At 39.1% G+C, this 23,447-nt stretch overlaps 1 protein-coding gene across 1 annotated transcript in view; it reads left to right on the top strand.

Moving 5' to 3' along the window:
• Pka-R2 (cAMP-dependent protein kinase type II regulatory subunit) overlaps positions 1–23,447 on the top strand; it is a 166,249-nt gene that overhangs the window by 75,880 nt on the left and 66,922 nt on the right. The window contains exons 3-4 of the mRNA XM_067147075.2: positions 5,220–5,303; positions 5,414–5,520. Of these exons, the coding sequence (XP_067003176.1) occupies positions 5,220–5,303; positions 5,414–5,520 (191 nt within the window). The remainder of the gene's footprint in view (positions 1–5,219; positions 5,304–5,413; positions 5,521–23,447) is intronic.

Genomic DNA, 23,447 nt, shown 5'->3' with positions numbered 1-23,447 from the left:
CAGTGTAGCGGTATTTAAAATTTGATAAACCTGGGCCTAGAATCCGTAAGATATGATTGATACAACTTGATAAAACCTTCTAATATTAGGGTAAGGATTTGCTTCAAATTATCAATTATCTGAAAAATGATTTATTAGTATCGTATGTCTTAATTTCTCCAATTTTTCTAACTTGCTTTATAATAAAAGAATACAATTGTTAATATGCTATTCCAGAAAAATCTGACAATATAAATATAATATAAACAATACAATATAAACAAAGCTCATTACAATTTTGTCAATCCTAGTCTGCATTAGAAAACGCTAATCAAATTAACTTTTCACTATGATATTAATCTTTTTGGGTTTGCAAGTGCTTTACTTTCATTTTATTTTCTTTCTGGTGTAAATCATGGTGCTCATATTAGAGAAAAATTAGAACGCACTTTCAATTTTTATGTGCTCAGATAATGTTAATTCAGAATGAGTTTGTAAAGGCAGTAATATTTAAGAAGATAATATTATGAGGAGTGTTTTACATCTTAAATGATAACATTCATACTTGAGCCTAACCGGGCGAGTTGGCCGTGCAGTTAGGACCGCGCAGCTGTGAGCTTGCATCCGGGATATAGTAGGTTCGAACCCCACTGCCGGCAGCCCTGAAGATGGTTTTCCATGGTTTCCCATTTTCACACCAGGCAAATGCTGGGGCTGTACTTTTAATTAAGGCCACGGGCTCTTCTTTCCCATTCCTAGGCCTTTCCGATCCCATCGTCGCCATAAGACCTATCTGTACCGGTGCGACGTAAAGCAAATTGTAAAAAATAAAACTTAAGCCTAAACCACGCAGAGAAACTCAAACTAACCCTAGCCATTAATTTCATTTTAAGAAATACACAATAGAAGACTAGCATCAGTGTAACGAATATCAGGCAGTATTTTCCTAAATCCAAATCACACAAACATGATAACTTAACTTCTACTCATCCAATTATATTATTTCATATCCAAACCAAACCAAGCCCGATGGCACAACAGGCCCTAAAGACCATGGCCTACCAAGCGACCGCTGCTCAGCTTGAAGGCCTGCAGTTTACGAGGTGTCATGTGGTCAGCACGGAGAATCCTCTTGGCCGTTATGTCACCGTCAGATAGCTCCGCAATTGTAATCACGTATGCTGAGTGGACCTCGAACCAGCACTCAGATCCAGGTACAAATCTCTGACCTGGCCGAGGATTGAACCCGGAGCCTCCGGGTAAGAAGTAGACACGCTACCCCTACACCGCAGAGCCGGCATTTCATATTCAGAAAATGAGAAAGGGAATATGTACCGGTATCTGATTGTTTTAGAAAGATTTCTGCAGTCATGTACTTTTTAAACAATCTGTTCAGATAATTGAGTAAAATTTTGCTGTAATGACTTATCAGAGAGGAATCATAAGCTATGTACCTTTCATAGAAAGATTTTATTTCACAGGTTTCCTTTTTTGTTGATATTGAAGATTATTGTTACCGGTACAGGAGTTTGTAAATATTTAATTTATGTGTTCTCCAGTCTGCTGAGAGACAGGTAATTTTTATCTCACGATATGTAAATCATACTTAAGTTGTAGTCCGCTTTTTGAACATGTCTTCATATTTTCAATAAAGCTAAATAATTGTTGATCCTAGGTTTCTCAAGAGACAGATTACCACGTGATTCTCGTTTTTGAGTCTGACCTTCTTGCCATACATACAATGTTCAAACACATCAGTTACAAACGTGACCCTTATATTTAAGTGAGCGACATGATCATTTTCGAGGTACCGCTAGTGTATTTTTGTAGTAGTGTATTTTTCAGTCTTCTTATTCAGTCTGCTAAAGGTTTCTTTTTTTGGGTGCGCCACCTATAGGCTATCCAAAGGATTTGTGTAGATTGTTCAGTTTAATATTACCACAGTCTTGATATTATGTATATTTATTGCGTGTGTACATGGTAGTCGGTGTAGGCTGTCAGTAATTTTATAAGGCGAATATTTTCATGTGTGCGAAATGTAAGTTAAAGCATGAATTCCATACGATCTCCGCGTCAAGCTGAGGAACGCCCACAACATGGCGGTACGCGCATGGCCATGTCTTCGCCAGTCACACGCTGCGCAGCCAGCGGTGTGGGGCCTTGGTTAAAACATACGGACACGTCTCCTAGATAAGACATAATCTAACCCCGTGGCACTACAGCCCTCGAAGGGCTTTGGCCTACCAAGCGACCACTGCTCAGTCCGAAGCCCTGCAGATTACAAGGTGTTGTGTGGTCAGCACAACGAATCCTCTCAGCCGTTATCCGTGGCTTTCTAGACCGGGCCTAGATAAGACACAGTGTGTTAATGAATACACGTGATAGATCATAATTAGGAAGGCTGTGAGAAAACCTTGTTAAAAAAAACAAAAGTGAAGAAACACTCTTAAATACACTTTTGTTCTTTATTTCACACTGCACACCCTACATTTCCTGTCCATAATTTGCTTTGCAATACAGTAAACAATCTTCTCAAAGTTTCCTGGTATAAATCTGTTGCGTTTATCTGTTAAAATTAGCTTCAGTGAGAATGATCTCTACATCTATGGATGTGATAGGACAGTACCAGGAGCGCACGCTGAGTTCTTGTCTTGATTTTTCCTTGAAATCTTACCACAGCTGTACTGTTCATTCAGAACAAGGCTGCTCAATCCACAAGAGTTCACGGCATTAACTACTTTACATTTTCTTGAAGACTGCTTATAAAACATGTTGAAATATGCGTAATAAAAGTTGAAAACCTGCATGGTAAATCCAAAATTTGAAATGAATGCAAAAATCTCAAATATATGCCAATATGCATATATATACACACACTATTAAACTTAACAATTCGTCCAATTTCACCTTCAAACGCATCGGTTTTGGAGGTCTATAAATCGGCAGTTTGCATTCATATCCGATGTCTAATTATATAATTATTTTAGAAACTCTGTTAGTAGGCTATAATTTTGCTGGTAGTCTATAAAAACTAAGTTAATGAGTTGACGAGAATTTATCAGTACTATCCAGTCGTCAGGGTGGAAAGCCAGTAGCTGTCACTGACAGTGAACTCGTCCCCCTTACATAAGAAATAAATCTGTGCCTAAATTTTCTTATATAGGTATCACATTTGCCTCTTTGATGATGGGGTCCAAGGCATAAATATATACCGTCATAGAAATCTATATATATAAAATAAGAGTTTTGTCTGCACATTGCTCAGAATTTGAAAATAATGGTATTTCTGTATCGGTCATGTCCATAGTAATAAGAAAATGCACTTTTTACTTTTCCGTAATTTCTGTCTGTCTGTCTGTATGTATGTATGTATGTATGTACACGCATCACAAGAAAACGGTTGAAGAGAATTTAATGAAAATCGGTATGTGAAGTCAGGGGATGAGCCTCTACAATCTAGGCTATAAATCATTTTACTCACACCGACTGAAATGGTAGTTTAGGGGAAGGCCTAAAATTGAATTCTCAACTATTTATGTTATTAGTGGTCTAATGAAAATCGGTATGTGAAGTCGGGGGATGAGCCTCTACAATCTAGGCTATAAATAATTTTACTCACACTGAGTGAAATGGTAGTTTAGGGGAAGGCCTAAAATTGAATTCTCAACTATTTATGTTATTAGGTGTCGTATTTTAAAGAAAATGGGTATGCAAAGTTGGGGAATAAGTTGCTACAATCTAGGCTATCAATAATTGTATCCATGCTGAGAAAAATGGTAGTTTAGGGGAAGGCCTAAAATATAATTCTCAAATATTGTTGTTATTAGTAGTCCTATCTTAATGAAAATCGGTATGCAATGTCAGGAAATAAGTCGCTATAGTCTAGGCTGTAAATTATTTTATTCACGCTGAGTGAAATGGTAGTTGAGGGGAAGGCCTAAAATGTAATTCTCAAATATTTCTTATTAGAGGTGTAATCGATGAATGCTACATAACTAGGGTTATATAGTATTAAATTTCCTATTATTCATGTCTTATACATTGTTACCGTACTGGCTATGATCACAAAGATATTCATGATTTTGGATTTTTGTTACTAAGTCCATATCAGCGCCGAGTAACCAGAAATGGGTAAACAGTATTTAATGAAAATCGGTACGTAAAGTCGGAGAATAAGAAACTACAGTTTATGGTATAAAATATTTTACAAATCACAGAGTTGAAAGAAAATAAATGTGAAGGCCTACAATATAGAAAGCTCATAACATTGATCAACAATAACATTACATTGACCATTGTTTGTCGTGATGTGCTTTGTGTCATCTGTTGCCCTTCATCTCCGGTAGATAGGATTACTGCTGCATACAGAGTATTTTTTATTTGATTTACGTCGCACCGACATAGATAGGTTTTATGGCGACGATGGGATAGGAAAGGGCTAGGAGTGCTTTAGGCCTTAATTAAGGTACAGGTCCAGCATTTGACTGGTGTGAAAGTGGGAAACCACGGAATACCATCATCAGCGCTGCCGACAATGAGGTTCGAATCCACTATCTCTCGGATGCAAGCTCACAGCTGCGCACCGCTAACCACACAGTCAATTCGCCCAGTCATACAGAGTGTAACAGCCTGCCTGAATATTGATGGGAGGTAGCTGGGGAGTTAGATAACTTTCTTCTTTAACATGACATTCCCCTGGTTTATAAATTTTCTGATACTACTGGTACGTAACGCACTGGATCATGATAGCATTCGGGCTATTTAATCCCTACTCTGAGGCACTGAGTGGAATGAACAGTGTGCACATTTAGCGGAATAATGGCAGATGAGTGTTCATGGCAATCTGCGGCCTGGTCATCCCAGCTCTGGAACTTTGGACTATTAGATTGGCACCGCAATCTAACCGCAGCACTGTTCGTTAAAAGTGATGAAACTTGCGGCTTTCCATTTGATTTAGTATTTTATATGATAGCATTGGTTTTAATCGCTAAATTCATACGTTTTTGTAATGACCTATGTTGATTTCAGGTTAAGAAAACCACTAAGTCAGTCTTTCTGAGAATCCCGTAGCGAAGCACGGGTACATCAGCTAGTTTAACTATAACCGATTACATTCTGTAATCTAAAAGGCACGAATTAATTTGGACTACTTTTCTGGCCTGAGGTAGATTAAGTTGTTCCCAAGTACAGATACTAATTAATGTGAATTGAAATATTATAATGAATCATTTATCTTTCAGGTTGTTTATCCCAAATCTGATGAACAGAGACAGAGGCTGGCTGATAGTGTGAAAAACATTCTTCTCTTTAGGTCTTTGGATAAAGTAAGTTACATTTCTTTCCCCATAATTTTATAGTATGATTATCTTAATATTTTTTGTTGCTGAAAAATTTATTGGACTTATAACAAAGAAAATTACTTTTTTCTTTCCAGGAACAAATGCAGGATGTTCTGGATGCAATGTTTGAGAAAAAAGTTGAAGCTGGTGAATATATCATTAAACAAGGAGATGATGGAGATAATTTCTATGTAATTGAAAGGTAAAGAGAGCATGTTTTACAATTTGACTGCACAAACATTTCCCTATGTAAACTTCCAAAGTGAAGGTAAAAGCTGAAATGTCTAATGCTTCGAAGGAATGTTAAAAACTCGCATATTCTATATAGGCCTGTAGTAAAACCTTTCCTCAGCGGAAACCCAAGGGACCGGAAATTATCTCTGCTGTATGTAAGATTCTGGTTCATAAAAGTGGTTAAAAAATTTAACTCATAAGTACATACCTCCTTTAGATTATCCAGAGTAGATGTATTATTTTGTGCGATAGTAGATAAAATAACGACGCTAATCACGCACTTGTATACATTAGTTCATCAGCTCTAACACAAATCTGTTCTTGCTTTAGAACTTACACTTATTTAATACACATTAAATATTTTAAAGAAATAACACCAATTGTACACTGGACACAACTATCTGTGTTAGCAGGGTTCTCAATTAAAATCGGGCACAGCAAATTATGTTGAACAATTCCACATCATTTTTTGCCAGCTACAGCTGATAGGGAATTTTGGTAGGACTTCACGTTACATGAACCATCTTCTTCTTCTTCTTCGTCTTAATTCTTATTGTTAGCGGGGTACCTGTGGAGTAAAGGGTAAGAAACTGCAGGGCCTAGACACTGGACAAAACCACACCAAGAAAATTTTAAGTTTGGACTGTATTTTCAAAATGTTCTCTTCTTTTGATTCATAGACTCTGAAAACAATAGCAATTTAACTAATAGGAAGAGTCTTTAACAAGCAGAATATAGAAAGGATATTTACAATATCAGAAAGTTTTAACAGGGAAGAAGTAGCTCCCAATTTACAAGTTCAGTTATATTTGGTAAGAGAAAGGCAAAAGAGGATTGAGCCTCTACAAACAAAGTTACGCTTCAGAGTGGTAATCGAACCTTAAACCTTGTTTAAATATTCAAGAAAGATGCTAGAGCTTCCAAAACAATGGTACAATAAAAGGGGAATAAACCCTCATCATACTGAGCGAGTTGACCGTGCAGTTAGGGACACGTGGCTGTGAGCTTGCATCCGGGAGATATTGGGTTCGAACCACACTGTCGGCAGCCCTGAAGATGGTTTTCTGTGGTTTCCCATTTTCACACCAGGCTGCACCTTATCCCGTTAAGTGGGGAGGTGATAAATAAGAAATTCCTGCATAGTGGGAAATCGTTTTCAGTAAAACTTTTCTATTAAAAAGTAGTCGTTTTTGCCAACCTACGCATATTTAAATATAATATTATGTTAAAATTTGCATAAAATTATATATTGCAGTGTAAATTGCATTATTATTTACAAATAAAACTATGTTTCAGTTCATCCAGTGTCGGTGCAAAAATTGCGTATGTGCCATTTCATATTTACTCCGATTTGGAGCATTATTTGTGTAGCTTATATTAATCGTTGAAATGCATAACACATAAATGAAAAATGGCGCTGCTCTGCGATGGTTTCATTGCCGCCATCCTGTATTGCTTTTTCTAGGATGACTTCTGCATCCTGAATCTGGATCTGATGTTAATTTTTCCCCATCACATCACATTTTCTCAAAAATCCTATACAGTATTATGTTAATTTAATCACATGCACTAATGCACTTCTTACGTTGTTAGGAAGAGTGTTGCTTTAATTTAGACTTCCATATTCTTTTATTAATTTATTTTATTAATTCAACGTCCTCCAGCCATCGTGTAGTCCTGTATTATCACGCTCAGAGTTTTGAGCCGGCAGCTATGTACAACATAGCCGGCAAAGCGCGGTTTTGGCTGAGTGGCGTCATTCTCTTGTTGTGCTTCGTCCGTGACAGTTTGAATTGTGTTTCACTTGCTAGTGAAAAGAGATGTTTGTCTTAAGCATTCTGTATGTGAGTGACACACTTTTTTAATATTTTTATTGAACTTACATCTATCAACATACCATGACATGGCTGCAAGAAGAATCTAGATACATTCTGCTATGTATGTGGAAGTTTTGTGCCGATGAGACAGCGGTGCAATATAACAGAGTTCATGAGAAAGGCCTATTTTTGCTTGAAACTTGGAGACCAAAACAAGCTGTGGGCACCACATAAGGCTTGTAGAACCTGTATAGAGCGGTTACGGCAATGGGTGAACGGTAAGCGAACTGCATTGCCATTCGATATTCCAATAGTGTGGCGAAAACCCCCAGACCACAGTACTCACTGCTACTTTTGTTCTGTGAATGTGAAGGGATTTAACACCAGCAACAAAAGTAACATTGTGTATCCAGGCAATATTCGATCTGCAATTTTACCCATTCCTCATGGCTCTGATACACCAGTACCACAGCGTCTAGAACATTTACAGGATTGTCCCTATTCTGAATCTGATGCAGAAATGGCGGGCACTAACTCTGACTGTGATTTCTCCCCTGAGTGTGTTGAAGAAGAACAAAGTGCATTAAATGACTTCGTTGCAGATCTTGGCCTCAGAAAGGAATCTGCAGAGTTACTCAGGTCTAGACTTTGTGAAAGGAACATATTGGCACCAGGGACATCGCAGTATTGGTACTGACATCGCGAACAAGAATATACACCCTTCTTTTTTGAAGAGGGAGCCTCAGTTTACTGCAGCAACATTCCGGAGGTTATCTTAAAACTAGGAAGATCAGAGTATGACCCTATTGACTGGAGACTTTTCATCGACGCCTCCGAGCGTAGTTTGAAGTGCGTCCTATTTCACAATGAAAACAAACTTGCCTCCATTCCGGTTGCTCATTCAGTTATTATGCGAGAAACATACGGAAATCTCGAAATGATGATGTGTAAACTGAAGTACCAGGAACACAAGCGGCAAGTGTGTGGTGATTTCAAAGTGATAGGTATTCTGTTAGGTTTACAAATGCTTCTTCATTCTTTTCCTTGCCGTACTGTATGGCACAACACATCGATCCCATAACTCCACCCCTCTCATTGAGTCGTATTCAATACGTGCAACAGGCTTCTCTTGGGTTTCTCCTTTCTTGTTTAGTACAGTGCTCATTTCTGTGTCATGAATGCTACTCAGCATGCAGACATCCCTCTTATCTTCCCACTTCAAGGTCATGAGCTTGTTTCTGTAGGCGAAAGCCACCTCCCCTTTTTTCAACTTTCTCCCCATGACGTCCTTCGGAAGATTCTTTCTGTTGGATTTTGCGGTACCAGTAGCGTCCGTCTGAAACTCATTGAGCTGATTGAAGACTTCTGGGCTACTATAATCACTATCTAGAGCTATGAGGTATCTCTTATTTAGAAGAGCAAACACACTTTCGAGGGCTTGGTATACTGAGAAATATTTACCCTACAAACCTTGTAACTTCTTGATGATAATAATAAATAAAATGAATAAAAATATATAAAATACATAAAATTACTCAAAAACTTCATAGAATACTTTAAATGAATTACTTTAATAAAAATCGTTAACCGAACTGTCCGTAGTATGGGCGCCAGATTTCACCAGAATGGATCCGTCGAATTTTGATAGAGCATGATAAACTTTATATCCCAGGGCGTGTACATAATGCTGCGTACTGGTACATCTGCTGCAGGCCTTACCTAACCTCCTGAAAACTACTAAATAGGTAGGAACTGCACTTAGGTTCATCAATAACTCCACTGATTCTAAAATAGCTAACTATATTCTTAACAAAATTCGTGCATGAGCACCTCATCAACACACAAAATTATACAACACATAAAATATTGCTGAAAGACTCCATATTTACAACAACAATAATGAAAACAGTGGGAAAATGAAAGCGAGAACTAAGCTACCATTTGTAGATAGTCCGATGAACGATGTACATATATGTAGATAAATACCCTTCACTGTCTCTGTATCAATATTACTTGCCAATTCTCATAATCGACAGTTATCGCATCACACAGATACTGTAACTTGTAATACTGTGTTCACACATTTTAACACTTGTTGTAAAGATATATACGCACGCCTGTCGATCCTCAACATAAATTATGGAAAGTCTGAGATAGCTTTCACCAACATATAATGCCAGACCTCCACAAGTACTACAATACTTAATGCGTACGCTCTCCACAACTTGTTGATCAGCCACTTTCCACAAACATAACAAGACTACGCTCCGCGAACGTTTGAAGTCCAGTCCTTTGCAGCCGTGTCACTCCAGTACCGTGTATCAGCACCACTTCCTTCCCGTACAGTGTGTCAGTTGTGGTTCTTGTCCGTACCGAGTGGTTCTCTTATACAGTGTCACTGGTTGTAGTTGTCTTCCTTCTCGTTCCTTTACAATGTCCCTGGTTGCCGCCGTATGATCAACCTTTATAGACATCAGCATCCCCCTCCTCTCAGATGATACGTCTGGATTGGTGCTTGCCAGCCAATCATTAGTGAACCTCTTGTCAAGACATGCCCTGAACTTCTCCTTCCTCCCAAGAGATAAACAAACTCTGGGGTTTATTACATGAGTCAACGAACTTCCCTAATACAACAGCAAGCTCATCTCATCAGGCTGGGATATATACATGACTCATGGAATTTCCTGACACAAGTACATCACAACAAACACTGGGGTAGCCACATGACTCATCCAAATTACCAGAGTTATTAAAGCAATGTTCTCCCACTCGTGCAAAACAAATTACTCATACCTACATATGTGGATATCTTCCAGCTTACAAATATAAATGGAAAAATATACAAATGAAATACTGATAATAATAATGATGATGATAATAATAATAATAATAATAATAATAATAATGTCCCGGGTATTACGTTAAACTGCGTCCACAAACCGAGTGACCACCGGTATAAGTGGTCCTCCTCTACCAAGTGCCAACGGCCTCTTTGGAGGGCGGATGAGCGGGTAGAGGTTCAGGGCACTCTCTTGCCCGTGGGGTGGGAAACTGCCCCTAAAGGCGGAAGAGCCACTAGATGGCCAACGGCATAGGATAATAATAAATCCAGTAGCGTCTGTTCATCTATTTGGTGCGGCAACTGGTCAGCGTCTGTACTCCGAGTAGGAGCGGCTGCCTCAGAAAACCTTCAGGAACTCACCCACCTGATTGTACTCCGATCCCTCGGGATCAACCCAATCACTTGAGAACAAGCACACCATGATTCGTGCAAGTAAGAACAACATTACTCCAGGTGGTAACCAATTCACCCGCCAACTGAAAACAAAGGCGACAACCGGCCACTCGGATTCTGGAGGAGCCGGGCTGACACGAAAGAGTCGGAGCTCTCTGGCAAACTTCCCACTAAAACGCCCTTCTACATCGGCACGCTAAACGTAAACACACTCCTACAAGTAGGAAAACTTCTCAGATTAACATCAGCTACTCGCCGTACAAGAGACCAGACTCACTGAGTCGGAGACGTCAGAATATGGTAACTACCGCATTTTCAAGAGCAAAACAACACGAACAGTAGGAAAAGCCACACCAATGTTAGGCGTGGCCTTTTTCATACACAAAAAGATCGTGAACTCCGTAGAAGAGATCATACCCATAAACAACAGACTAATGACCTTACGACTTCGCTCTGCAAATCGCCACTACACCTTTGTAAATGTCCACGCACCCACCAACGACTGCAAAGATCAGAAACAAACAGAAAACTTCTGGAACAAACTTGAAACCACACTCATCAAAATACCTGAAAAAGACACCATCATTCTCCTCGGCGATTTCAACGATAAAATTGGTAAAGAAAAGTGCTACAGAAAAACTGCAGGAAGATTCTCAGCACACGAAAAGACCAACAAAAATGGCAAATGCCTCATCGAGCTCTGTCAACAACACGACCTGAAAATCATGTCAACATCTCTACGGAAAAACCCCAATAAGCTCTTCACATGGGAATCACCCAACACCTGCTGCGGCAAACACCAGATCGATCATGTCGCCATCTCCTTCCCAGCACAAAAAGAAGTACACAACGTTCAAGTCCGCAGAGGAGCCAACATTGACTCGGACCATCATCTAACAAGAATCAAAGTGAAATTTACCCCAAAACGCTTCTACCAGAAATCCAAGGCAAACAAAAAATTGGACACAGCACAAATAAAAACATCAAATCTCAGGGAAACATGGGAAAAAATCCCAACCAAAACTTGGAACGAATTCCACGAAAAAATCATGAAGAGTGCATCAGAGCAAATCCCACTACAGAAAAAGAGCGGACACCCGTTTTGGAACACCGAATGTCACCAAGCCATATTGAATAGAAAAAACACATACCAGAAGTTCATCAGCAACCGTACACCTGAAAACGAAGAAAAATTCCGCGAAGTCCGCAGACAGACCTCTATACTCATCAGACAAACCAAGAGGAAATACCTGGAGGACCAACTGAAGTCGGCCGAACAGGACTTCCGCAACTACAACACCAGAGATTTTTACAGCGTCTTCCGCAACAGATTAAATGGGTACACGCCCAAGAACCTCTGCTTCAGAAAACAAAACAGAAAATTGGCACTCGCAGATGACGAAAACACCAAGGAACTCACGAGATACTTCGAGTCACTACTCAACTGCGCAGAACCAACGGAGAGGTTTCCACTTAAACCCCACCCGAAGCCAAACCCAGACTCATCCCCACCTACACAAGAGGAAATACACAACGACTGAAAAGCAACAAGGCATCCGGAGACGACGGCATCATAGCAGAGCTTCTTAAACATCTAGGAAGGAATTCTCTCCAAGAACTCATACAAATCATACAAGAAATTTGGACAACGGAAAAACTACCAGAAAATTGGACAAACGCCCTCCTCGTTCCACTTCACAAAAAAGGTGACCGAACAGATGTGAACGATTACAGGGGAATTTCCCTGGTGCAAGTCACATACAAAATCCTCTCTGCAGTCCTCCTCCAAAGAACACAGGAACAACTAGAACCACTCATAGGCGAATACCAAGCGGGCTTCAGGCCCCACAGATCCTGTGCAGAACAGATACTCAACCTGAAAACCATCTTGAAACTACGACACACAAGAAAACAACCCACAATCTGCACCTTCGTGGACTTCCAGAAAGCATACGACTCCATTGACCGGCAATCTCTCTTCCAAACACTGAGTGAGTACAGACTGGACAACAAGACTCAAAAAAATCATCAGACTAACTCTCACCAACACAACCTCCCAAGTAAAATTCATGGGAAATATATCTGAAAAATTTCAGATAAAAACCGGTGTCCGACAAGGAGATGGACTTTCCCCACTACTCTTTAACATAGCCCTGGACAAAATCATGAGAGAATGGGAACAAGCTCTAGAAGCTCAAGGAAATTGGCAACCATTAAGTATGACAAGAAGACATGTAAAAATCTCCTGTCTCGCTTTCGCAGATGATCTCGCGATCCTTGCAACAAACGAACAACAGGCAATCAGCCAAATTGAAACTCTCAAGAAATGCTCAGAAAAATTCGGCCTACAAATCTCCTTCTCAAAAACCAAGGTCATGTGCAACCACTGCAGCCTCCAGAATTTGAACACGAAATTTGGCACAATCGAAAAAGTAACCGAGTTCCGATATCTTGGAGAAATTATAGTACCAACAGGGAAAGAACAGAAGGCCCTCGAGGTCCGCATCCAGAAAATGAAGAGAGCCCTCGGCCGAATGCAAAACATTTACAACAAAAAAAACCTTTCAATCTTCACCAAAATTCGACATTACAACACTGTGATCAAACCTGAAATACTATACGCGAGTGAAACACTGGATCTCCACAGGAAAACAGTACTCGAAGACATCCTGAAAGAGGAACGTAAAATCATCAGAAAAATTCTCGGCCCAAAACTGACTGACAAAGGATATAGACTGCAATCTCGTTCAAAAACCGAGGAGCTCTCAAACCTTGCGGCCGACATCAGAAAAAGACGCCTGAAATTTTGTGGACACATCAAACGCCTTCCAGAAAACAGACTGACAAGAATCTTACTTGAGGCAACAGAAAACATCAAAACATATAGGTGGACAACGGAAATCCGCCAAGACCTGGAAAAATCAGGAATCAAAGTGGCCGACATCGCTAACCGAACCTGCTACAGAACGAAAATCAACAAGTGGGAAGTAGAGTCAGAGAGAAACCACAAGAAGAAGACAGGAGCTAAGTGGACAGAAGAACGAAGAACCACGATGAGAGAAAAACTGAAGGCTGCCTGGCAAAGAAGGAAATGCACAACTTCTAAGTGAGCTTTGCATGATCAGTTTTCTGGTCTTTTTCGCATCTAATAATAATAATAATAATACTGACAATAATATATCTAACTTCTGCATATAATTCGGGGGTGTGATATATGTACTATCACATAACGCCCCCTTGGTGAATCGATGATATCACATATTATGATTCACCATAAAACAGAACTTCATACATAACCTTATAATGACATAACTGAACACTTAATTTACTTTAATAATGATATATACATTGCGTCTACTGCATTGTATTCGCACACATGAAATACAATTTGTCCAAACAATAATATGACTATATACAAACAACACTGATTGTTTCATACATCATAGAATACAATCCCTTCTTACTAATGAACACACAAAATAAAATTGATAATATATACATCCAAGGTGCAGAACCTATCTCTTATATCTGCGAAGGCTATAGCTATTAAATGTCCTAAGGACCTAGTCATCAGAAGTTAGAAGCTGATAAGCACACTTGCCTATTCTACTGTCCACAGTATATGGACCCTGATACAATTGAAAAAACTATACATATGGCATCGATAAGCGAGGAATGCGTGCTGTAATAATACTAACTACATCTAGAATACAATCTATCTCATACACAGACATTCATCCCACCCAGTCACACAAGAATTATACAAGCTTTCATTCAGAACATTCATACCAAAGAAATCCCTATTTCTGAAATGCGCAAGAATCTCACGACGTTGCCTCTTCCACAAAACCATAATTAATGCAAGCAAACAGATCACATACTTTTTCACACATTCCACATCGCTATCGCTCAGCACGTCATTCAAATCATTCACACAACTCTCAGCCTTAAATAAAACATTACATTCGCTTGGATAGACTTTCTTTACACATTCCCAACACACGCACATTTCCATTCTCACTTTCCTTAAACATACCCGATACACCCACATGATCTCTGACACAAAAATTTCTCACAAAATCTTCAAACCCTGAATCACCATACAATTTACCACACTTCCGATGAATCCCCTTAAGCACAAAGCTTGACGTACAATCGACTTCAAACAACCCTTTACGAACAACGGTCATAGTTAACTCACACTTATCAAACATACGCACTTCAATTACATCAAGCTCATTCATACCATACTTCGCACACGTTCTCTCACTCACGCTCACTCTATTACTGAAATCGTTACCATAATACACTTCGAAATTGCTGTCATTACTACTTAATGTCTCAACAATCAATCCATCTTCACCACCTTTCATATCAGCTCCTACTTGCACTACCTTCATGCCAACAACACTGCTACTCTCGACTCTCCTACCAGAAGTTTCATGAATCTCAAAGTCACCATTTTCACACATAATGGACCTAACTTTACTCTCCTCACGTACACTTAAATCAACAAAAACATCCTCATGATATATACTCCATAAACACTCTTCACTCACAAAACAACATTCATCAACTTCATAAAAAACTTCACTTTCAATTTCAGAAACTTCTGTAAGATTATCGATCGCAACATCGCTATTACCATCACCACTAGCACAAAGTAAGACATCCGACACATCTTTCTTACCTTCATCACGCCCCCTATTCTCAAAATCTCCCTGAACACAAAACACATGGTCATACAATAATTCCTCTTTCACGTCTACCTTGTAACTTACCTGTTTCATCGCGTGAATAGGAATTTCGGTACCGGACTGCCGATCTGACCCAACTAAGAAGTCCGATTCCGGTTTAAATTACTTGACGTGGACTGTTCACTATTATCATGTCTCGGCACTTGATCTGGAGGTCTTTGATCCGTACGTCCCCTACTTTGATTCCCCTTGATTAGGTCTTCTGCCAAAATATTCCTGGTGATTACCTCCTTGGTTAGAGTGTCTTGTTTCCCCTTCCGGAATTACCACCCTGATTCCCTTGCCTAGAATGACTGAAATTCTGATTATTCCTATCTCCCCCTACCTGATTACCTTGTCTCCCATTATCCCCATAATTCCTACCTTCACTTTGCCTAGTCCTCCCTTGTCCTTCCAAAGCATCAAACCTCTCTAACAGCTGCTCTAATTCTTTAATCGTAACAATATTCTGCATACACGCAGCTAATCCGATCTTCTCAGGAAAATGCCTCAACATCTGACGGACTGTATCTCTCTCCGATGCTAGACCTTCAATATTTTGGCTGATCAGAACATGCGCCAAGAAATACTCCGTCATAGATACGCCTTCCTGAGGTTTATACTTGCCAAATAGCACACGATCTCTTTCCCTTCCCTGAATAGCTTCACTCCAAAATTTAGAACTAAATTTCTCCCTAAATTCCTCCAAACTCGAAATACCCTGTCTATAAACTTGAAACCAAGATCTCGCTTCTCCAACAAATGCAACATCCAACAGCTCATCAACCATACTCCAATCAATCAAACCATCGTCAAGATTCTTGGAAAACCGTTTCTTCACCGTTTTCAAGAATTCCATCGGATTAAACTGCCGATTTAAATTTGGGTAATTCAGAGTCCTTCGTACAAGATACGTACCTATTACATATATTGCTACCTGCTTGGATTTGACTGATCTCCTGCCTTAACTTTACATGACATGTTTTAATTCCTTCTTCAACTACCATTCTGGCATTTCCTTCTACTGACTTGAGGTCTTTCTCCAATTTCTCAGTCTTTTCATCTATTCGCTTCACTAAAACATTCTGGCTGGTTTTAATTCTATCTATTTCTTCGACTTTATCTTCCACTATTTTTATTCTCTTATCACATTCCTTGCTGTTTTCAACAAATTCCTTCCTAACTACATTAAATCGGCATTCGATTTTCTCAGTCAATTCCAAGCGTTGAGATTCTACTTTATTATTGACTTCCTGAATTTCCCTGCTTTGATGGTCAAACTTCTGGTTCAATTCATCTATTCTACCATTCACAGTACTGCTTAAACTATCTATTTTACTAGACAAGTCAAGACTCACTGAATTTAATTCCTTACTCTGATTCTCAATCTTACTGGACAGTTCCGTACTAACTGAATTTAATTCACTATTAATGCTGTATATTTCATTACTTAAAAAACTCAATTTACTCTTCAACTCTTTACTCTGACTGTCAATCTTACTGGACAATTCAATCTTATTATTATCATCATCGATTTTACTGGACAGTTCAACATTATTATTATCTATTTTACTGGACAATACATCACTCTTACTGTTAATTTCACCCTTCAACTCTTTACTGAACTGATTAAATAGTGATTGAAGCATACTAAGAGTTAAGGTCGCCCCTTGATCCCCTACATTCTGAGTTTGAGACGGATTACTCGGTTCCTCACCTATCTTTGCCGATTGATCTTTCCTACTATCAGCCATTTCGCTACTCTCACTTAAATTCGATAGACTCAATGTGGTGGAATTCTTTTGACTTCTCTTATCCTGATTCATAGTACCAACAACTTTAACAACCTCTCTACTTCTCAATTTTATAATACTCGACTCGCTACAACATTTCTTCATACTCCAACATACATATCACGTACATATAAAACACTTCACTCACATAGTTTGCAGAATTCCAACCACACCTGACAAGTGCACCTAATCTTATAAGCCTAACAGATGTACCAATCATTCAGCCACATGTTGGGAAGCCAATTGTAACCTTTTATTGATGAATACTAATAAATAAAATCATGAATAAAAATATATAAATAAAATTACTCAAAAACTTCATAGAATACTTTAAATTGGAAGATCTACAATTCTTTTGGACATGTTCACAACAAATAGGAAACGCTACATGTAGAATTAAGACAATAAACCACAAGAGATATTTATATACCTACAAAACAACTTATGAAAGCTGAAAACATTCACTCCGAAACTCGCAATACTACGCTCCATGCACCACACTGACTGAGCTTCTCGCACAAGCTTAGCCAAGCGCAACATAGGTTGTTTTTGCGCTACGCAGCTATGTACCAGGTAACAAGGGGATTCCCAGATGAGAACTGCTTAGATGCATGAAGGTGAAAAAAGTTCTATCAGATGGCAGCACCTCTCAGAATATACGAAGAAAGTTTCAAACCTACCGCTTGTTTTGTAACGGAGATTTAAAAACTTTCTACGCTTCACAAGACACGCGCCCACCAGCGGGTTCACTCTGGCCGCGTCACCTGAAGCAAACCCCACTCTATGGATTAAATAAGGCCACGGCTGCTTCCTTCCCACTCCTTGGCCTTTCCTATCGTATCATCGCCATAAGACCTATCTGTGTCAGTGCAATGTAAAGCAGATTATAAAAAAATATAAACAGAAAAACATCATCTTCACATTACACATCGGGAGGGTCTCGAAACCTGATCTATAGTTTCAATTTTCCATGGCAGAATGGGCCAAGAATTCACATAAGGAACCTCTAATTACACTTAAAAGCTCACTAACTCCTGTACTACGTGACACTTGCTGCCCTTACTCAATAGGGAAGCCATATGCAAAATATGGATCGAAAGATTCAGATCCAAAAAGACAGGAACTGAGGCATATACTACACGGCCAAGAAAACAGAAGGTAGAGTAAGAGGCATTACAGACTATCCCCTTCATTACCGTATCGATATTGTAATCCAATCAATAAATGAGAAGTTAATGGAAAAGAAACAAGTCACATTAAACAAGAAACTAGAGAACCTGAAAGAGGACAATTTGAAAAAGGGGAACAGGTTACAGTTTAATTCAACCATTGAACAAAACAGATATACCCACCCACAGTCGAAAACTTATCAGAAACAGTTTTCACAGACCAAGAATTGCAAATACTAGGTAAGGGCCCGAAGTATAACTGGCACACTTCTAACAAAAGCAAGGAGCTAATCCTTACTTTTGCAGAAACCGAAGCAGCCATACAGACTCTCCCAGCCGAAGTACAGAACGACTTAAGATTTGAGGCAAAGAAAAAAATCCCTTCCCTTATAAACGGTTTTAAGAAAAACATTTACAACACTAGAGTAAACAATGAACTACAATGAAAAATCAGGCAAAGTGACATAGTCGTAACTAAAGCGGATAAGGGAGAAAACATAGTTATTCTAAATAAAGCCGATTATATTGAGAAAACCGAAACCTTCTTCAACAATAACAAGTTCAAAGTCGTAAGTGAAGATCCTACCCCACGGATTCAAAGAAACTTTAAAGGAATACTTAAACAAAATACTTTCCTTCTTAGTGAGCAGGAATCACAAAAGTTGATAAATATGAACCCAGGACTCCCTACGGCAACAGCCATGCCCAAGTTGCATAAAAAAGATATACCTATGAGACCAGTAATCAATTTCCGTAAGAGCCCCACATATAAAACATCATAATACATTCACAGGTTCTTAACATAAAACTATGTTTTCTATTCAAACACAACCGTAAAAAATTCTAGTGATTTTTGCAAGAAGATTAAGGACTTTAAACTTAAATCCTCTCATGTAACATGCTCATTCAACATAAAAGATAAGTATACCGGTACTAATATCCCCATAGAGACGATGATTAAAATCATAAAAACTAATTTATTAGAACACAAACGGATAAGCATACCCGAAATAGAAGAGCTTATGACAATCCTTAAATTTGTACTTAACCAGAACTACTTTTTATTTAACAACAAGATATATCAACAAGATGGCCTCCCTATGGGTGCTCCAGCCTCAGGCATACTGGATGATATATATTTGGATCACCTGGAACATTCGTATATCGTAGACCACATCAAAGGGCATGATTTGTGGGTACACTATGTGGATGACTCATATGCTATAATTGACAAGGATTTCAATGATATTCTTAGTATTTTGCACACTTTGAACACTTTAGATCCTAATATACAGTTTACTGTTGAAGAAGAAAAAAAACGGTTCGATCAATTTTTTAGACGTTACTACAACTAAAAAAAGACAACCAATTTCACTTTGGAATTTATAGAAAACCTATGTTCACTCCAACTACGATTCATAACAATTCTCTACACTCGGATTCACAGAAAAAATCTGCGTATTACAGCTTTATTAATAGAGCCTTCGAAATCCCGTTAATAAAGAGAGGATAACCCGTTAGAGGAGAGATCCTCACTTGGACTATGTGCAAGTAGGGTAGCATCCTGCTTCATGAATTTACTGAGCTCAGAACATTTTAAGCAAGCCTCGGACCTATGGGAGTAATGGTGTCCCACTCCCATTTGACAGGCGATGGACTCCTTGGAAACAACTTGGCGAACGAAATGGAATTCGATGGGGAGCTATCAGTATTAATGGGGCTTATGGAAGAAAGAAGGTAGAACTGGCTGAGTCAGCAAAGAGGATGAATCTGGATGGGCTAGGAGTAAGTGATATTTGGGTAAGGGGAGATAATGAGGAAGAGATAGGAGATCATAAAGTGTACTTGACGGATGTTAGAAAGGGAAGGGCAGAGTCTGGGGTAGGGCTCTTTATCAGGAATACCATTGCACGCAACATAGTTTCTGTTAGGCACGTGGGTAGATTTGTCAGTTGGAAGAATTAGGACAAGAATTGTGTCCGTGTATTCGCCATGTGAGGGTGCAGATGAGGATGAAGTTGACAAGTTTTCTGAAGCATTGAGTGACATTGTGGTCAGGGTCAACAGCAATGATAGAATAGTTATAATGGGCGAATTCAATGCGAGAGTTGGGAATAGAATTGAAGGATACGAAAGGGTGATTGGTAAATGTGGGGAAGATATGGAAGCTAATGGGAATGGGAAGCGTTTGCCGGACTTCTGTGCTAGTATGGGTTTAGCTGTTACGAATACATTCTTCAAGCATAAGGCTATTCACCCCTACACATGGGAGGCTAGGGGTACCAGATCCATAATAGACTATATCTTAACAGACTTTGAATTTAGGAAATCTGTTAGAAATGTACGAGTTTTTCGCGGATTTTTCGATGATACAGACCACTATCTGATCTGTAGTGAACTAAGTATATCTAGGCCTAGGGTAGAGAAAGTGAAATCTGTCTGCAAACGAATAAGGGTAGAAAATCTCCAGGACGAGGAATTTAGACAGAAGTACATGGATGTGTTTAGTGAGAAGTTTCGAACAGTAGACAGTAAGCAGGTTCAGGATATAGAAAGTGAATGGGTGGCATGCAGGTATGCTGTAGTAGAAACAGCAAGGGAATGCCTAGGAACAACTGTGTGTAAAGATGGGAAAAGGCGAACATCTTGGTGGAATGATGAAGTGAGAGCAGCCTGTAAACGTAAAAAGAAGGCTTATCAGAAATGGCTCCAAACAAGGGCCGAGGCAGACAGGGATTTGTACGTAGATGAAAGAAACAGAGCGAAACTAATAGTTGTTGAATCCAAAAAAAGTCATGGTAATAACCTGGAAAGGCTAGGTCAAGCAGCAGGGAAACCTTTCTGGACAGTAATAAAGAATCTTAGGAAGGGTGGGAAATAGGAAATGAACAGTGTTTTGAGTAATTCAAGTGAACTCATAATAGATCCCAGGGAATCACTGGAGAGGTGGAGGGAATATTTTGAACATCTTCTCAATGTAAAAGGAAATCATCATGGTGGTGAAAACATAGTTATTCTAAATAAAGCCGATTATATTGAGAAAACCGAAACCTTCTTCAACAATAACAAGTTCAAAGTCGTAAGTGAAGATCCTACCCCACGGATTCAAAGAAACTTTAAAGGAATACTTAAACAAAATACTTTCCTTCTTAGTGAGCAGGAATCACAAAAGTTGATAAATATGAACCCAGGACTCCCTACGGCAACAGCCATGCCCAAGTTGCATAAAAAAGATATACCTATGAGACCAGTAATCAATTTCCGTAAGAGCCCCACATATAAAACATCATAATACATTCACAGGTTCTTAACATAAAACTATGTTTTCTATTCAAACACAACCGTAAAAAATTCTAGTGATTTTTGCAAGAAGATTAAGGACTTTAAACTTAAATCCTCTCATGTAACATGCTCATTCAACATAAAAGATAAGTATACCGGTACTAATATCCCCATAGAGACGATGATTAAAATCATAAAAACTAATTTATTAGAACACAAACGGATAAGCATACCCGAAATAGAAGAGCTTATGACAATCCTTAAATTTGTACTTAACCAGAACTACTTTTTATTTAACAACAAGATATATCAACAAGATGGCCTCCCTATGGGTGCTCCAGCCTCAGGCATACTGGATGATATATATTTGGATCACCTGGAACATTCGTATATCGTAGACCACATCAAAGGGCATGATTTGTGGGTACGCTATGTGGATGACTCATATGCTATAATTGACAAGGATTTCAATGATATTCTTAGTATTTTGCACACTTTGAACACTTTAGATCCTAATATACAGTTTACTGTTGAAGAAGAAAAAAACGGTTCGATCAATTTTTTAGACGTTACTACAACTAAAAAAGACAACCAATTTCACTTTGGAATTTATAGAAAACCTATGTTCACTCCAACTACGATTCATAACAATTCTCTACACTCGGATTCACAGAAAAAATCTGCGTATTACAGCTTTATTAATAGAGCCTTCGAAATCCCGTTAATAAAGAGAGGATAACCCGTTAGAGGAGAGATCCTCACTTGGACTATGTGCAAGTAGGGTAGCATCCTGCTTCATGAATTTACTGAGCTCAGAACATTTTAAGCAAGCCTCGGACCTATGGGAGTAATGGTGTCCCACTCCCATTTGACAGGCGATGGACTCCTTGGAAACAACTTGGCGAACGAAATGGAATTCGATGGGGAGCTATCAGTATTAATGGGGCTTATGGAAGAAAGAAGGTAGAACTGGCTGAGTCAGCAAAGAGGATGAATCTGGATGGGCTAGGAGTAAGTGATATTTGGGTAAGGGGAGATAATGAGGAAGAGATAGGAGATCATAAAGTGTACTTGACGGATGTTAGAAAGGGAAGGGCAGAGTCTGGGGTAGGGCTCTTTATCAGGAATACCATTGCACGCAACATAGTTTCTGTTAGGCACGTGGGTAGATTTGTCAGTTGGAAGAATTAGGACAAGAATTGTGTCCGTGTATTCGCCATGTGAGGGTGCAGATGAGGATGAAGTTGACAAGTTTTCTGAAGCATTGAGTGACATTGTGGTCAGGGTCAACAGCAATGATAGAATAGTTATAATGGGCGAATTCAATGCGAGAGTTGGGAATAGAATTGAAGGATACGAAAGGGTGATTGGTAAATGTGGGGAAGATATGGAAGCTAATGGGAATGGGAAGCGTTTGCCGGACTTCTGTGCTAGTATGGGTTTAGCTGTTACGAATACATTCTTCAAGCATAAGGCTATTCACCCCTACACATGGGAGGCTAGGGGTACCAGATCCATAATAGACTATATCTTAACAGACTTTGAATTTAGGAAATCTGTTAGAAATGTACGAGTTTTTCGCGGATTTTTCGATGATACAGACCACTATCTGATCTGTAGTGAACTAAGTATATCTAGGCCTAGGGTAGAGAAAGTGAAATCTGTCTGCAAACGAATAAGGGTAGAAAATCTCCAGGACGAGGAATTTAGACAGAAGTACATGGATGTGTTTAGTGAGAAGTTTCGAACAGTAGACAGTAAGCAGGTTCAGGATATAGAAAGTGAATGGGTGGCATGCAGGTATGCTGTAGTAGAAACAGCAAGGGAATGCCTAGGAACAACTGTGTGTAAAGATGGGAAAAG

Source organism: Anabrus simplex, chromosome 5 (assembly GCF_040414725.1).
Source record: "Anabrus simplex isolate iqAnaSimp1 chromosome 5, ASM4041472v1, whole genome shotgun sequence".
NCBI lineage: Eukaryota > Metazoa > Arthropoda > Insecta > Orthoptera > Tettigoniidae > Anabrus > Anabrus simplex.
Note: the sequence above shows the minus strand (reverse complement) of the source record. Positions and strands in the feature narration are given on the sequence as shown.